The following is a 17,757-nucleotide window of genomic DNA, read 5'->3' on the forward strand; positions in this document are numbered from 1 at the left end:
ATGTGCGCGTCTCATAAAGCAAGCTAGCATAACGGAATTTGGCCTCGTGCATACTTCAGAAAAGCCCATAAATACTGCTCTTGATTTTGAATACGGAGCTTTATTTTGTGATTTCGAGACAGGGAGACCCAGGAAATACTAAACCAAGGACACATTTGTTCTCAGTCTGTACATCACAAGGAGCAAAAGGGCTGCTGCCAGAAACAGCAAAGAGCACAGCTCCCCAACCCCAACAGCTTCTCCAAAATCCTTACATATAGACGATATGCTTGGTTTGCTCTCCCACACTTGATGACAAGAGCAGCAGCTAATGGGAGGATAGTGTAATGTCAGGACATTCCAGGTTAAATGGTGCTGTAGATTAGGATAGAGGACGGGAAATCTAAGCTGTTGTTTTTGATGGCAGATCTGTGTTTCTTGTACTGTAATAGGAAATTCCATCTTCTCAGTTTGAATAATGCGGAGTTTTTGGATCACTTACCTTTTGGATGCTTAATCTAAACAAACAGGCATAGCTGAATGTCACGTTAAAGCACTGAGGCAATTACGGTCAGTGAAGAGTTGACAAGGGAGCAATGTTTTGTTTTTGTTTTTTAAAAAAGGGAAGTCTTTGACTGGATAAGTTAAGAGTTGCACTTCAGCTTTAAATTAGAAATATACTTTTAAAAAACTGACGCAAGGTAAATTTAAATCACTGAAGAATGAGTAAAGGGTTTTGCACATTGATCTACCTAAACCTGATTTGGCTAGGTCCTGCTTAAATTTGAAATTCTGAATCCCATTCTTGCACGGTATAAGATGAGAGGTCAGTAGTTAAGCCATTAACTCTTAATGCTAAAATATTCTGGATGTTTAACTAGAATTACTGTGCTTTCAACTTGGCGGTTTAGTTCTCTAAATACACGTCTCCATAGAAAGCAGCCTTAGAACGTAGAACAAAAGATATTGCTTCTTATGTATAGCTTGTTTCCATGAAATGATTCCTGATCTTTTTCTTTTAAACCTGTTACAGAGCTGTGGTCCGTTGTGAAACTGTTTAACATGTAAAGCGTCCTTGACATTTTCAAAGTGTAAAAATAAAATATTGAAAGAAAAAGACTTCTGCAAATGTGGCTTTTTATGTTAAGAGTGTTACAAAAGCAGTTAATATTTCTGTTTATCTTTTAAAAGCAAATATTAAATAACCTGTTCTTTTAAAAAAAGGCATAAAAGACAAAGCTTTGTAGACCAAACTCATTATAGTTCTTCAGAATATACAAGGAAATGTACAAAGGGGCTCCAAAGATAAACTGGATTAAAGTAGTGTCTTGGTTTTATACAAACTCTTACGTTCAGCCTTAACAGATGAAACCAACTGTAAATATTCACACACACAGGTTCTAGAGAAAGGATATTCTTACCCTAGGACCAATAAATATAAGATACTTACTCAGTTTTTGCCTCGACAAATTTTAACAAGTTAACCTTCCAGAGGATTCAGATAATACTTAGGCTATTTGTTAGCTGCTTGACTCTGCAGTTGCTTTAAAACTGGGCTGGTCTTGTCCAAAAATTACTCCCTAGTTTTGCTTGCACTTCCCAGCTTAACCAAGGATGCAGTCTGGATGCAACCATGGTTCGCTGCCGATTTTACTACAGCAGCTAAATTCCATTGTACTGTAGCGTGAATAAATCTGCAGCACACAAGAAGCTTCACAGTTTTCTTCATAAATCCGGTGGTGTCTCTATTCCTTTTACACCTTCCAAGTTGACTGCATAGTAGCAAAAAGACGGGGGCAGGTGAGGAGCAAAAACCACCCTTAACGTCCGCAGCGCACTTCTGCCCTGGTGTGGTGCATCATTGGCAGCCAGCGGCTGGTCTGTTCTCCGGCTTGCCATCAGCCGCATCAACAGCTGATTGGACCAAGTTATTCCAAGTGCCGGAACTACTCTCTTGGTTGTGCATCTGAAAACACAATAAAGCCTGTGTCTGAACAAAACATCCTGCTAAGTTTAAGATGGGCAGACTTAAGTCGGGGATCGGGAACCTCCAGAGATTGCTGGACAACTAATTTCATCACCCCTTACTAAGACCATGCCGGCTGAGGCTGATGGGAGTTCAACAACATCTGAAATCTGCCAGGCTCTCCACCCCAAGTTAAGAGTTTGAGTTGACCCAGAGGCATATCATAGAATAGCAGAGTTGGAAGGGACCCCAAGGGTCATGTAAGTCCAACCCCCTGCAATGCAGGAATTATAGGGCTAGGCTAGGGCCTTGGCCTTGTGGAACAGACGGCTTAAATCAGTGATGGGGGGAACTTATGGCCCTTTTGGTGGTGTTTGAGCTACCTTTGCCCCTAACCACTCCAGCCCTAGCTAGGGCTGCTGGGAGCTGCTGGAGGGTCTCAGTTTCTCTATCCCTGGCTTAATGTCAGTTAAGTGTTGAGTGGTTTTTTGGGTGCACCAGAGCACTGAGTACCACCCCCATACAATACATGGGCACAAAATATGTCAATTTGGATGACCACCCCCACCCCGCCCCATGCATTCAGTATGTGCCAAAGGGGGCTGTGGAGAATTGGAGCCTCTTGGTGCAAAACTGCCACGTGTGTCGAGTCCACTGCTGCTAGGAGAGAGGTGAATAACCCTTCGTATGTTCTTCAAATGTGTTTGCTGGGTGGGTGGGTGGGTGTGTTTGCATGCATGCATGTTGTGTTGTACTCACCCAGGACTACTTTGAGCAGCACCTCCTTTCTCATCCATTGTGTCAGTTACCTAGAATGCGGAAAAAAGAGAGAGCAAGCAAAAGATTTCTACAGCACACTGCCAAGAGGGGAATAGGGAGGAAAATACTCCCCTTGCAATAAAGGATTTTGGACAGGCTGTACAATTCTCTCCCTCCCCCACAAAGGAGGGAAAGAGTGGTGGTGGCAGACAAGGCAACAAGACTCTAGATGCCCACATCAACATTTTATTATCTGCATTCAGTTCCTTGTTGCCCATGGCTACCAGGTAACTAATGTTTAAATGCAAGGTCTGCACCTAAGCAGTGATGGACTAGAACTACAAATTACAGACCTGTAGTGTTGAAAGGGACCATGAGGGTCATCTAGTCCAACCCTCTGCAATGCAGGAATCTTTTGCCCAATGAAGAACCCAGGACCCCAAGAATAAGCATTTCATGAGCTACTCCACCAACTGAGCTACTCAGCCCTTGCATTCATACTGAGAGACTGCAGCTTCAGAAGGTGGAGAGAGAGAGAGAGTACCGTATTTTTTGCACCATATCACTCACTTTTTTCCTCCTAAAAAGTAAGGGGAAATGTCTGTGCGTGTTATGGAGGGAATGCCTACGGGTGGCATGCCTACGGATTTTCCTCCTCTAAAAACTACGTGCGTGTTATGGTCGGGTACGTGTTATAGAGCGAAAAATACGGTAACTCCTTTGTGATTGAATGTTTCTGATCCCCAATACCAGTTTGAAGTATCTGGATAAAAAGCTCATACATAAGGGCATTTTTTTTATTTGGAGTCAACTTCCATTGGAATCAATGTACCATGATGCATGTTTAGATGGGGCCACTTAATATGCTTTTGAATTGGAATGTGAAGATCAGCAGGACTTGCTTCCAGATAAGCAAGATCAATTCCATTTCAAAACCAGGTATGTGGACGTAAAAGTGCAATCGCATCTGGAAGTGAGTTCGGATTACATGCACAAAATATTCCATGCTGAGCAGCTGATGGAGAAGAAGAAAAATACCACCACCTCTCTCTCTTTCCCAAAAGACCAGCCAAAAAAGAACGACTTTTGAGAATGCAATAAATAAGCCCAAGGGCTTTTTGCATTCACACATACATGCCATCGTGTTCCACACGATGTAGTGTTCCACAACTATCTCGCTTGTGCCATTGTGAGAACAGGATGCTAGGCCAAATCACTGGCTTGGTCCAGCATGCTGTTATTATGTTCTTATCTGATGTAATATTCTGGTTCACTGTCCCTTCAGTGCATCAGCGGTGCTTACATTTCCCAGAACTGCCAGATAAGCCAAAATCCAATTGGGGACATTTAGATCCATTGAAATCCATGCCCACAATGGTGAAATCAAATAAATTCTAAGCTTTACCTGATTAATGCATACCACTGGGACTCGGAACTTGCTGCTTAGCTTGTGAAGTTTGGCTCCAAATATCTGCAAATATTTGGCTTTCAGGACGGAATCCTTGGCGGCAAACTCGCATCTGAATAAGGCAGCAATGGAATCGATCACGACCAGGCGAACCATGCCCCTTGAGACCAGCAAGTTAATCCTCTTAGTAATACACTCGTGGAAAGTCTCCTGCAATGATAAGGAACCTTCAGAAATCAGAGTGAGGAGGTCAAGGCCTGCACTGTTGCAGGGGGTTCTTCTGCAACCTCACTGGGTCTGTTCTGCTATACTTCAGCTAATAGCTGGAAGCTTCTTGAGCCTAAGTTAGACTGGTAACTGGGAGTGGCCCCTGAGACCACATAACACTGGTCTTGAAAGACCTACATTGGCTCCCAGTACGCTTCCGAGCACAATTTAAAGTGTTGGTGCTGACCTTAAAAGCCCTAAATGGCCTCAGCCCAGTATACCTAAAGGAGCGTCTCCTCCCCCATCGTACTGCCCGGACACTGAGGTCCAGCTCCGAGGGCCTTCTGGTGGTTCCCTCATTGCAAGAAGCGAAGTTACAGGGAACCAGGCAGAGGGCCTTCTCGGTAGTGGCGGGAGCCCTGTGGAACGCCCTTCCAGCAGATGTCAAAGAAATAAACAACTATCCGATGTTTAGAAGACATCTGAAGGCAGCCCTGTTTAGGGAAGTTTTTAATGATTGATGTTTTAATGTATTTTTAATCTTTTATTGGAAGCTGCCCAGAGTGGCTAGGGAAACCCAGCTGGATGGGGGGGGGGGTAAAAATAATAAATTATTATTATTACTACTAATACTATTAGCATTTTGATGGCTGCATTTGCTTGAGACGCTATCATAGCAACCCACTAATACACTATTCAAAAAGCAAGTTATTGGATCAGCAATTTGTAACTGTAATCCTGCAAACCTGTGCACGTTAACTTTGGAGTAAGCCCCAGTGAAACTCCATATTTATTTCCTCATATTTGCATCCTGCCCATTCTGCCAGTGGGAACACAGAACTGCCAACAAATCTGTACCAAAAATAGCAGCACACAATTGCAAGGTGTACCTTTAGCATCACATCATAACCAGATACGTGAGCAGAATAGAGCAACAATAGGGGAGAGAACAAAAACCATAGAATTGTTTTTAAAAATGCTAATAAAATACAAAATTAAAATACATATACCTTACACCCAATATGTGGCCTGCATAGGAGGCAATACAATGGTATCTGGAAGGGAGTCCCGTAGCTTGCGGTGTGTGGCCGGACTATAGCGTATGATACAACACAATCTTTTTTTTTTTTTAATAAATATTTATTAAGTTTTCCAATTTTATGCAAACACAAAAAGAAAAAGAAAAAGAAAAATATTAAAAACAAATCAATTTCAATAACAATTTTTCAGTAACATGTTTCTTTGACTTCCTCATACCTCCCCTTCTTGTTTTCTAGTTCAGATTGTTAATCCAGCAAATCCTAATCTCTTAACATTCCTTTTAACTAACACCTTATTTTCCAATCAACTTTTTAAATTTTATGACTTAAACAATTTTAATCCCAATTATCTTTATCATAACAGCTAGAGACCACATAAGTTCAACCCAGCATCTTTTCAAAGTTCATTAATTTTATAGTATTTCTGTAAATAGTCCTTAAATTTCTTCCAATCTTCTTCTGCCGACTCTTCTCCCTGGTCGCGGATTCTGCCGGTCATTTCTGCCAATCCCATACAGTCAATCAACTTCATCTGCCATTCTTCCAGAGTGGGTAGATCTTGCGTCTTCCAGTGCTTTGCTATAAGTATTCTTGCTGCCGTTGTAGCATACATAAAAAAAGTTCTGTCCTTCTTTGGCACCAAATGGCCGACTATGCCCAAGAGAAAAGCCTCTGGTTTCTTCAAGAAGGTATACTTAAATACCTTTTTCATTTCATTATAAATCATTTCCCAGAAAGCCTTAATCTTTGGGCACGTCCACCAAAGGTGAAAGAATGTACCTTCAACCTCCTTACATTTCCAACATTTATTATCGGGCAAATGATATATTTTTGCAAGCTTGACTGGGGTCATGTACCACCTGTATATCATTTTCATAATATTCTCTCTTAAGGCATTACATGCCGTAAATTTCATACCGGTGGTCCATAACTGTTCCCAGTCAGCAAACATAATGTTATGTTCAACATCTTGTGCCCATTTAATCATAGCTGACTTAGCCGTTTCATCCTGTGTATTCCATTTCAGCAGCAAGTTATACATTTTTGACATAATCTTAGTTTTAGGTTCTAGCACTTCTGTTTCTAATTTAGATTTTTCCACCTGGAAGCCAATTTTCTTGTCCAAATTATAAGCCTCCATTATCTGAAAATAATGAAGCCAGTCTCGCACTTTATTTTTTAGTTTCTCAAAGCTCTGCAATTTCAATCTGTCTCCTTCTTGTTCCAAAATTTCCCAATATTTTGGCCATTTGGCCTCCATATTGAGCTTTTTCTGGGCTTTCGCTTCCATTGGTGACAACCACCTTGGGGTCTTGTTTTCCAGTAAATCCTTGTATCTGATCCAAACATTGAACAAAGATCTCCTAACAATATGATTTTTAAATGCTTTATGAGCTTTAACCTTATCATACCACAAATATGCATGCCATCCAAAAACGTTGTTAAAACCTTCTAAATCCAAAATGTCTGTGTTTTCAAGAAGCAGCCAGTCTTTCAACCAGCAGAATGCTGCTGATTCATAGTAAAGTTTGAAGTCTGGCAGGGCAAACCCACCCCTTTCTTTTGCATCAGTTAAAATCTTATATTTTATCCTGGGCTTCTTGCCCTGCCAGACAAATTTAGAAATGTCTTTCTGCCACTTCTTAAAACAATCCATCTTGTCCACTATTTGTAATGTTTGAAACAAAAATAACATTTTAGGCAATACATTCATCTTTATAGCTGCTATTCGACCCATCAAGGAAAGCTTCAAATTTGACCATATTTCGAGATCTTTTTTCACTTCTAACCAGCATTTCTCATAGTTATTTTTAAATAAATTCCCATTTTTAGATGTCATATTAATCCCCAGATATTTCACTTTCTTCACCACAGTCAAACCTGTTTCATTCTGAAATTTCTCTTTTTCAAACAATGTCAAATTTTTCTCTAAAACCTTTGTTTTGGACTTATTCAGTTTAAATCCTGCCACCTGACCAAATTCTTGAATTAATTTTAAGACTCTTTTAGTACTAGATTCTGGCTCCTGTAACGTCAAAACTAGGTCATCTGCAAATGCTCTTAGTTTATACTGTTTGGTTCCGACCTGTATGCCTTTAACCAACCGGTCCCTTCTAATCATATTCAGCAGAACCTCCAGGACCGATATAAAAAGTAAAGGGGAGATTGGGCACCCTTGTCGTGTCCCTTTTTCAATCTTAAATTGTTCCGTAACTACATTATTTACAATTAATTTAGCCTTTTGTTCAGAATATATGGCACTTATACCATTTTCAAAACCTTGGCCTACCCCCATACCCTGTAAGTTCTTTTTCATAAAACTCCAAGAAATGTTGTCAAAGGCTTTCTCCGCGTCCACAAATATCAAAACAGCTTTAGTATTTATGTTCACATCTAACTTTTCCAAAATGTCAATTACATTCCTCAAGTTATCAGATATGTGTCTTCCCGGCAGAAAACCCGCTTGGTCCTTATGTATCTCTTCAATCAGTACTCTTTTCAATCTCTTGGCCAAAATATCAGCAAAAATTTTGTAATCCACATTTAATAAGGATATGGGACGGTAGTTTTTAAGTTGGGTCTTTTCAGTCTCTGTTTTCGGTATAAGTGTAATGTAGGCCTCTTTCCACGATTCTGGTGCCCTTTTCCCTTCTAAAATCTCGTTGCAGACTTCCTTCAGAGGTTGGATTAACCAGTTCTTCAAAGATCTATAATATCTGGAAGTCAACCCATCCGGTCCCGGAGATTTGCCCAATTGCATATTTGAAATGGCACCTTCTATCTCCTGGTCTGTTATTTTACAGTTCAGCAATATTTTACTTTCCTGTGAAATTTTTTGTAATCCATTTGTTTTCAAGAATCCATCAATGTCCCTTTCGTTCTGTGGCCCTTGTGTGTATAGTTGCTTGAAATACTTCTGAAAACAGTTTCTAATCTCATTTGGATTATTTATGTCTTTTCCTTCTACTTCCAGGTTTGTAATTGTATTTAATTTTTGTCTTTTTTTCAGTTGCCAAGCCAGTAACTTCCCACATTTGTCCGCCGATTCAAATGTCTTCTGTCTCATTTGTTTAATTTTCCATTCTATTTCCTGATTCATCGATTCCATATATTGTGTTTGATATATCTTTATTTCTCTCAAGATCTCTTGTGACTTCGGCTTGGCTCTCAATTTTTTCTCACCTTCTTTAATTTTCTCCAAAATTTTATCTTTTTTCTCATTTTGCCTTCTCTTTTTTAATGCATTCTGTTGTATCAAAAACCCTCTCATCACGGCTTTACTAGCATCCCAGATTACTCTTTTTTCCACATTTGTTGGCAAATTTAATTCAAAATAGTCTTTTAGAGTCTTTTGAGCCTTGTTGTATACTTCTTCATCTCTAAATAAGGTGTCATTCATCCTCCATCTGAAGGTGCCGGTTGTTGTTGGCTTCATCTCCATCTTTACAGCATTATGGTCAGAGCAAGTTTTAGGGCAGATCTCCACTTTTTTTATCTTTGGTGCCATTCCTCTAGTAGTCCAAATTTGGGGTACAACACAATCTTGATCTTTGTTACATCAAGCAACATTTTAGATAGCCCAGGAATGAGACAGTTCATTTTTTTGTTGCTGTTTGGAAAACTGAACAAATGGAGCTGAAAGTCAGACCACTGGTCCATCCTGCCAGAAACTGTCTCCTCTTGAATCTTAAGACTGGCAGCGTCTCAAGCAAAGGTCCAATTCCAGGGACTGAGCCGATGACCTTTGGGTGCAAAGTGCAACAGACCCACCCCAAATTTAAAATTGTGAGAGCTCCACAAATGGATTGCTTCCTGTTTTGTTGTGATCACACACTATATTTTTGAAGTAGGTGCCAGGAAACCTTTGGCCTTCATTAAAATGCACATCATCATTGGCCACTGGGGCTGATGAGAGGGGTCAGAGGCTCCCCACACCTGATTCAGCATTTTTAATGCTGTTATTAATTTCTTTATTTCATTCTGACCATTTATATTCTGCTTAGTTGCTACTGTCTCTTAAGCAGTGTACAAAAAACCCCCCACCCACAATACAATGAAAATAAAAGCCAGTTAAATTATAAAAACCAGATTTGGTTTAAATGTCTGCTGGATTTTTATTTTATTTTTTAAGTCTATAGATGGCACCAGAAGTAAAACAGGGCAGGGACCTCAACTAGAAGCACTATTGGTTCCGCATTCCTGGCTGTCAACAAGGATTTCATAGAATTATAGAGTTGAAAGGGATTTAAGTTGAAGATCCTAAAAAACGTGGGATGCCAAGATCAGTCATGGCTAAGCCCCACTGAAAGTGAGCAGAAGCTGAACTTGTATCCCACTGCAATCAATGCTAAAACAGAAGCAAGGTTTGGTTTTGATTTTAAACTAATTCAAAAAGCATTAATTTTATAGCCCAAGCTATTCCGCAGCCACTGGGCAGCATTTAGCAAATACGTTTCCCCTTGCTGCATTTCAGGCCTCTTAAGCATGAACATGTTTTAAAAATAAAAATCGACACATGGCAGATTTTTATACAAAAAAATGTGGCAGATAAGAATGCATCGTGGCACTTTGTAAAAAGAAGAAAAACAAGCAAACATGGTTAGGCAAAAAGATAACACTGTGCCCTATTGGAAAATCAAATTGATCCCATTGTTGTGCTTACAAAGAGGGAATGATGAACATGCTGGAGGGAATGTTGGTTTTCTGCCAAGTAATTGATTATACAAGGCTGACGTCTCTTCACAAGAAGGATGATGCAACAAAACAGCTACAACAGGAAACAAACTCTGGGCATTTATAGTAGTGCAGGGCTTTAGGCGTGCAGAGGTACAATACTGCACAATTCATTCTGCACCTCCCTTGCTCTCGCTGCCATCTTTGATGCAATGGATTGCTCCCTCTTGCTCAATTCCCCTTTTTGCCCCAAGTCTCTGTGGTTCTGTCCACAGTTGGAAGGTGCTTTCCTGCACCCTTGACCCTGGCAAGCAGATCTGCAGAGATGCATAATCACCGCCCATGAGCAGCCAAGATTGTCCAGCTCTGAATGGACAATCTAGTCTGTTATCACAGGATGCTTAAGCAGGCTGCTTTGGCTTAATTGGTCTGATGTCAGAGGAAGAGAGTCTAATAAGTTTCAAGCTAAGTAGCACTGGGAAGACTATAGAATCCAGGGTGGATTTGATTTAAATCAAATCAATTTAAATCACTAGTCAGGAAGACTTGATTTAAATAACTAGTCAGGAAGACTTGGTTTTTACAGAAAGACTCATTCTTGCTGGTATAATCTTAATATTTACAACCAGATGAAGGTTTCATTTTTGGAATAATAAGTTTTCAGAGTAGTTTTTACAGTTATATCAAAAACTACTGATTTGGCTATATACTACATACTACATAGATAATTATGAAATTATTGTGAGATTTAATAAGTTAACTGTTTATATTTGGACAACTTTTCTGCTGTACTTTATTGGAAGGAGAAAAATAATCATTAATAACAATTTAAACAAATTATTTAACTAAAACAATAACATTATAGCATATGTATCCATGTTTGTTAACTGATGTTAAACGGTTTTGTGGGGGAGGGTGATTTAGACTGAGTTTTAGCACACATGAAAAACTTAAAACAAATCCTTATTTCCGGATGAATAGCCTTTGGGCTAAATAGAAAACTATCTTTAGAAAGATTTTTCCTCTAAAAGCATTTTTTATTTTAAAAATCCAATTTAAATTGAAAAAAATCTGATTTAAATTTTAATAAATCCGATTTTTAATTTTTTTTAAAAAAATATCATTGATTTTTATCCACCCTGGTAGAATATAACATCCATAACTTTAAAATTAAATTCAAAACAGTGCCGATTCTGCTTTTTTTAAAAAAAAATACTAGTGAAATTCTGCTACTTTCATAAATTATGCATGTTTGTGTGCAATTTTAATTTTTAAAAATAATATTCTGAATGTGCTAATGAGAGACAAGGAGATATGTAGGGCAGCAAAAACTTTAGTCAATCACTTCATAGCTTCCAAGATTTCAGCAGCAATACCTACACACTTTCAAGTACCTTTTCATAGCCCTAATGTCTAGAAACTTTTGTTTTTGAAAGAAAAACAATAAACCATGAAAGTTCAGGTTCCCAAAAAACTAATTTCTGCATCCAGCAAGGACTTCGCATTTTTGCAGCCTTTCCCATGAATTATCACCCCAACTGAGGTGCTGAAGTACTGGGTACCAGCTGTTGGATTTCAAATGGTACTGCTCTATGTGTTTTGCACAAAGCAGAGATGGGTCCTTTAGGTGTCAGAACTAACTTGTCCCTTTGGTTTCAATGAGATTTCGGTTCAACTACCCTAGATCCATGTAACCCACCAGCCAGAAACTTGCTCTGCTACTCACCAGGTCTGCGGCATGCTCAACAAAAATACCACTTCCAAATTTTATTTTCTGCACCACATCGGGCGAAATGTCACCCCTCGCTTTGGGCTGCTGCTCAATCAGTTGCTGCAAGCGCTTATTTGGGAAAACGTCTTCCGTACAAATGTAAACAGCACCTGCAAAATTCAGAAGGGAACTCCTGGAATGACAGGCTTTCTATCATGGCAGAAGGGTGGAAGAATATACCAAGGCTGTTGGTTTTCATTGGATAAATCACACAGAGGAAACACAACCAGCACTTTTGTTGTAAAAGCAGTGGTATGTCAGCCTGTCAGGAGTTTCAATGTTAGGCTGGTTGACTTGCATTTTGTGGGCACAGCAAGTGGTACAAAATACCGTATTTTTCCGTGTATAAGACGCCCCCATGTATAAGACAAGGGATGCGGGTGGCACTGTGGTCTAAACCACTGAGCCTTGGGCTTGCCGATCGGAAGGTTGACGGTTCGAATCCCTGTGACAGGGTGAGCTCCCGTTGCTTGTTCCCAGCTCCTGCCAACCTAGCAGTTCGAAAGCATGTCAAAGTGCAAGTAGATACTGCTCCGGCGCGAAGGTAAATGGCATTTCAGTGCGCTGCTCTGGTTTTGCCAGAAGCGGCTTAGTCATGCTGGCCACATGACCTGGAAAAACTGTCTGCGGACAAACGTCGGCTCCCTCGACCAGTAAAGCAAGATGAGTGCTGCAACTCCAGAGTTGTTCGCAACTGGACTTAACTGTCAGGGGTCCTTTACCTTTTTATGTATAAGATGCCCCCTATTTGGGGGGGACTCCAAATTAAGAAAACACCCTTCAGCACTACCCATGTATAAGACGAGCCCCAACTGTAAACCTAAATTTTTGGTTAAAAAAAACCCTAGTCTTATACACAGAAAAATACGGTATATCTGAACAAGAATGGAAAAGTCATGTTGTAAAGTGGGCTGGCAATGCTCAGTGGAGCCTCAAGGCCCTCTCCATAACAAAGCATGTACCTGAAGCCCAATGCAGAGTATCTTGCTCTTCCAAAGGATAAGCAAAGCCAGAATAAACACTATGCAGAATAAAAGCAGTGCACGATTATCACAAATCGGAGAACTTAAGACGTGCCAGTTGAAGAACTGATTTATTTGGGCACAGGTTTTTCAAGCATGCAGTACCTCTCCTACAGATATTAGACACGCCAAACACATGTACAGAAATGTATGTTTCTTACCAGATTCCAGTCCACCGTATTTGTACGGATATTGCACAGAAAGGCTCAGCTGCAGGCCAATCTGGGTCTTCCCAGCAGAACTTTCGCCAGCAATTTCGGTGATTCCTGCAAGGGGAATGCCGCCTTGTAGCAAGCTGTCCAGAATCGGGCAGCCCAGGCTTAGCTTCTGGTGTTGGGAAGTGTTGTGGTTTCTGTCCTGGAATAGCTGAAGAGCTAAAAGGAGGATTCAGGAAAGAAAAAAGCTGGTATTTCCATCCCCAATCCCTGTGTAGCCATATCAAACATAATAATAGTTTTTTTATATAAATACACACACACACACCCTGTCCCACCTGGCTGGGTTTTCCCAGTCACTCTGGACAGCTTCCAACAAACTAAAACAGAATATGACATCAAACATTAAAAACTTCCCTGAACATGTCTGAACGTTATCACAATTTACATTGATCCCTTAACATCTGCTAGATCAGAGAATCTTCCATTTTCAGAACTCCCAATTGGGGAAGGGCATAACTGGATAAAGCCATACATTCATATCCACGCTGCAAACTCGTGATATTTCTTTAAATGTGCATTTAAAGAAACATCATGAAAAAGTAGATTTACCTGTAAGTACAGAGTTTTTCCTTAATGCACCAGAAATGGCTCTTAGCAGGTACTGTACATCCGTACGGGACAGATTAGTCAGCCTTTGCAAATCTGCTCCTGAAAGGTTCATAATCTCTTGGATAGATTTGATTTTTGCTGAAATGAGAAAAGTGATTGAACATAACCTGCTTAGATTTTTTTTAAAAAATATGAAATGTAGTAGTAGCGGAGTACAGGTCTTGGGCATGTGTTGTATTTTAGGCCCTTAGGCTACAGTCCTACACATACTAACCTGGGAGTAAAAACTTGTTGAACTCCTCAGCCTTACTTCTGAATAGAAATTTACCGTATTTTTCGCTCCATAAGACACACTTTTTTCCTCCTAAAAAGTAAGGGGAGATGTGAGTGCTCCTTCTGTTCCTCCTCCCGCTTCGCTGAAGGGGCGCTGTGCAGCTCTCCCTCTCTGCGCAGCGCCTCTCCTGCGCAGCAATCCCACTTGCTGTCCTGGCTTCTGCCTTAGCCATGCGCAGCCTCTTCCGGGCCTTCATCCCGCTGCCCTGAAGAGGCTTGGTGCGGCTATCCCAGAAGCCAGAACAGCCAGAGGCTATCCCAGAAGCCAGATCCCTCTTGCTGTTCTGGCTTCTGGGATTCAGAATATTTTTTTCTTGTTTTCCTCCTCCAAAAGCTAGGTGCACCTTATGGTCTGGTGTGTCTTATAGAGCGAAAAATACGGTATAGGACTGCACTGACAATTACTGTTCTGAGATGAAGTTTCTGTATTTATCACCTCTTGGTACCCTTCTCTACACATTAGCTAATGTTACAACTCAATCCTGTGTCTGTTTACCCAGAAGTAAGTCTCAGAATATTCAATGGGGCTGAACCTCAGAAAACAACCTGAGTTCCTTTGCAGCAGCTTTACTACAACTCCCATCAGCCCCAGCGAACTCAGCTAATGCTTAGGGGTGATGGCAAGTTGTAGTCCACCAATGTCTGGAAGGCACCAGGATGGGGAAGTTTGATTTATAGACAACTAAACACAGATCTATATGTGCCTGATCCCATTGAGATCAATAAGTTTTGGGCTGCAAAGTTGTAATCCTACACACATCTACCTAGATGCAAATCCTATTGCAAAATGATTGGAACATTTCTAACAGGTCTGGGCTGCATGTGCAATTACCTGGTGGCAGCAACAGCAACCTATCTAGTCTGAGGACCTTTCCCCTATGTCAAATGTAGCAAGAGACTTTTTAAAAACAAAAAACCCTCTTTTCTTTATGCCTGTACAGTGATTGTGCGATGTGCAAATAAGAGAATAGGAGTAAATAGCCAAATTACCTTTCTTAATTGCTGCAATCACTCTGGGGTTCATGTCAAGCTGTTCCCAGTCCATTTCTTCACAAATGCTGAGCCAATATCCTGCAACACAGTAGCTATGGCAAGCATGGAGAAGAAAATAATATGACTAAGAGAAAACGTAAGAAAGTTACTTCCCGAAAGAGTGATGGCAACCGCATCACTCCCAGATCTGACCATCACTTCCTCTTTCCTTTCAAGGCTGGCTTCTATGCACATGTACACAGGGCATGCTCTGAAGGCACATGAGGTCACTATCTTGATGAAATTAAGCAAGCCAAGGTCTGGCCCAGTGCCTGGAGAGACCTCCTGGAGACACAAGTATGCCAACTTGAAGGTGACTCAGAAACTACAACTAATCCAGAATGCGGCAGCTAGACTGGTGACTGGGAGCAGCCGCCGGGACCACATAACAAACACTGGCTCCCGGTACGTTTCTGAGCGCAGTTCAAAGTGTTGGTGCTGACCTTTAAATCCCTAAATGGCCTCAGTCCTGTAGGAGCGTCTCCACCCCCAATTGTTCAGCCTGGACACTGAAGTCCAGCTCCAAGGGTCTTCTCGGTGCCCTCCCTGTGGAGCACCCTCCCATCAAATGTCAAGGAGATAAAGAACTACACAACATTTAGAAGACATCTGAAGGCAGCTCTGTATCAGGAAGTTTTTAATATTTGACATTTTATTATGTTTTTATATGTGTTGGAAGCCTCCCAGAGTGGCTGGGGCAACCCAGTCAGTTGGGCGGGGCATTAATAATAATAATAATATAATATTATAATAATAATAAATCTTAGCTCCTTCATCCAGGAAGGAGTTCTTCACACAGCACATATTTAAAGGATGCAATTTGCTACCACAATATGTTCTGATGGTCACCTTCTAAAGGTAAAGGTAAAGGGACCCCTGACCATTAGGTCCAGTCGTGGCCGACTCTGGGGTTGCGGCGGTCATCTCGCTCTATGGGCCGAGGGAGCCAGCGTTTGTCCGCAGACAGCTTCCGGGTCATGTGGCCAGCATGACTAAGCTGCTTCTGGCGAACCAGAGCAGCACACGGAAACGCCGTTTACCTTCCCGCCGGAGCGGTTCCTATTTATCTACTTGCACTTTGACGTGCTTTCGAACTGCTAGGTTGGCAGGAGCTGGGACCGAGCAACGGGAGCTCACCCCGTCACAGGGATTCGAACCGCCGACCTTCTGATCAGAAAGTCCTAGGCTCTGTGGTTTAACCCACAGCTCCACCTGGGTCACCTACTTAGATATCTCCAAAAGACGATTAGATGAATTCAGGGAGTTTAAGGTTATCGGATCTGCTAGTCACAGTGCTTATATTTCCTCCAGTATAGCAGAAGGTGTTTCTTTGAATCCCAGTTGCTGTGGCTCACTAGCAATTAAAGTGCTATTGTGCTCATGTCCTGCCTGTGGTAGAAGCATAAGAAAATAAATATACAAAAACATATCTAGGAATAAACTTTGGATTGGGTTGCATACTTCTTGTGTCATGCTCTCAGTGTTTCAAATTAGCCACCTGACTCACCTCCAAGTAAATTTGTGGTCCTAAGCACTCTCTAGCCCAGGCATCCCCAAACTCAGCCCTCCAGATGTTTTAGGACTACAACTCCCGTCATCCCTAGCTAACAGGCTGATGGGAATTGTAGTCCCAAAACATCTGGAGCGCTGAGTTTGGGGGTGCCTGCTCTAGCCTCTGCATGTTCTAATGAAACCAATGAGGGTTTTCTCCTCCTGAGATTCTTCAGCATGTGCAGCAACTGCAGCCGATCAGGCATGCAAGAGAGCAAAACTCCAAAGGCCCCCAAGCAGAAGCCAAGGTCCTCTGCAACTAATTTTTTTTAAAAAAATAATTTTTATTGAATGATTTTATGTTACAAAAAACAATACAACCATACTACTACTAAATATAATTAAGAAATAAAAATTACATACATCAATATTTAGTTTGTCATTTGTTATTTACCGTCTTATTTCCTCCCAAACATTCGATACAAAAACACATATGTGCAGACACCCACACACCCACAATGATAATAATGAAAGTAAATATTTCCCCCCTTTTATCTTACAAAATCTTTCCTTCAACTTTGACTTCCTGTCATGTACCTTTGCATATATTTTATCTTACGATCGAACGTACACAGAACAATATCTATATAAATTTTCCAATACATTCTGAAAACATAATAAATCCTTAATTGTCGTCGACCTCCTTTTAGTTCCTTTATCACTCTAACGCTAGCACGGAGTCAAAACTATTATTGCATTTTTTAACATATCTTCTATAACCATCCCATTTTTCTGCAAATTTTCGCTTTGAGATTCCTCTGAGTTTGCTAGTCAATTGAGCCGTCTCCACCAATTCCTGTAATTTGATTTATATTGTGTGCTTTTCCCCCCTTGTCCCTGAGGAACAACCACGTTACAACGCGCGGAAACAACCTACCGCAACTGCAGCTGCAGCCGCACTCACGCATCGCCAGAGAGCAGGACCTGCATTGCAACTGCAAACCTCCCCTTAGCGGGCCATCGTAGCCCGCGCTGCGCACGAGCCAATCCGGGAACGCTTCGAAGACCTCACAGCCAATCAGAAAGGGCGGAGAGTGTACGGTTTCCTGCAAACGTTCTCTTGCAAACTGCGCACGCGCTGGAGCTCTCCCCTCCCATTCCGCGCGCGACTGGCCTTCACGAGGCGACGGGATTGGCTCAAAAGAGTCCCGTCGACGGGCGGACGGGCGGGGACGTCCCTCAGCGCCTCCCCGCGGCGGGGAAAAACAACAGACCGAGGTTGGTGGGCGGGGCGGAAAGGACAAGGGC

At 41.4% G+C, this 17,757-nt stretch overlaps 1 protein-coding gene across 6 annotated transcripts; it reads right to left on the minus strand.

Moving 5' to 3' along the window:
- Positions 1–80: 80 nt before the first annotated feature.
- On the minus strand, positions 81–17,666 carry XRCC3 (X-ray repair cross complementing 3). 6 transcript variants are annotated; one of them, XM_083618951.1, is made up of 10 exons: positions 17,387–17,666; positions 16,180–16,347; positions 15,112–15,807; positions 14,917–15,011; positions 13,594–13,731; positions 12,988–13,200; positions 11,760–11,914; positions 4,110–4,322; positions 2,705–2,754; positions 81–1,945 (listed from the first exon to the last, which is right to left on the minus strand). In XM_083618951.1, the coding sequence occupies exons 4-10, from the start codon at positions 14,969–14,971 to the stop codon at positions 1,705–1,707; spliced, it is 1,065 nt and encodes a 354-aa protein (XP_083475077.1). In that variant the 5' UTR covers positions 14,972–15,011; positions 15,112–15,807; positions 16,180–16,347; positions 17,387–17,666; the 3' UTR covers positions 81–1,704. The 6 variants fall into 6 exon arrangements, with proteins under 6 accessions (XP_083475077.1, XP_083475080.1, XP_083475075.1 ...); XM_083618954.1 differs by lacking the exon at positions 16,180–16,347 and having other exon boundaries at positions 15,112–15,243; XM_083618949.1 differs by lacking the exon at positions 15,112–15,807 and having other exon boundaries at positions 16,184–16,347.
- Positions 17,667–17,757: the final 91 nt, after the last annotated feature.

Source organism: Podarcis filfolensis (genome assembly GCF_964270895.1).
Source record: "Podarcis filfolensis genome assembly, chromosome: 1".
Taxonomy (NCBI): domain Eukaryota; kingdom Metazoa; phylum Chordata; class Lepidosauria; order Squamata; family Lacertidae; genus Podarcis; species Podarcis filfolensis.

Coding starts and splice junctions, on each gene's coding strand:
- XRCC3 (XM_083618952.1), bottom strand. CDS start 14,971: ATGGACTGGGAACAGCTTGACATGAACCCCAGAGTGATTGCAGCAATT. Junction 13,732..14,916: donor GATTGCAGCAATTAAGAAAG/GTAATTTGGCTA, acceptor TTCTCATTTCAG/CAAAAATCAAATCTATCCAA. Junction 4,323..11,759: donor TTGAGCATGCCGCAGACCTG/GTGAGTAGCAGA, acceptor TTATCATTGCAG/GAGACTTTCCACGAGTGTAT.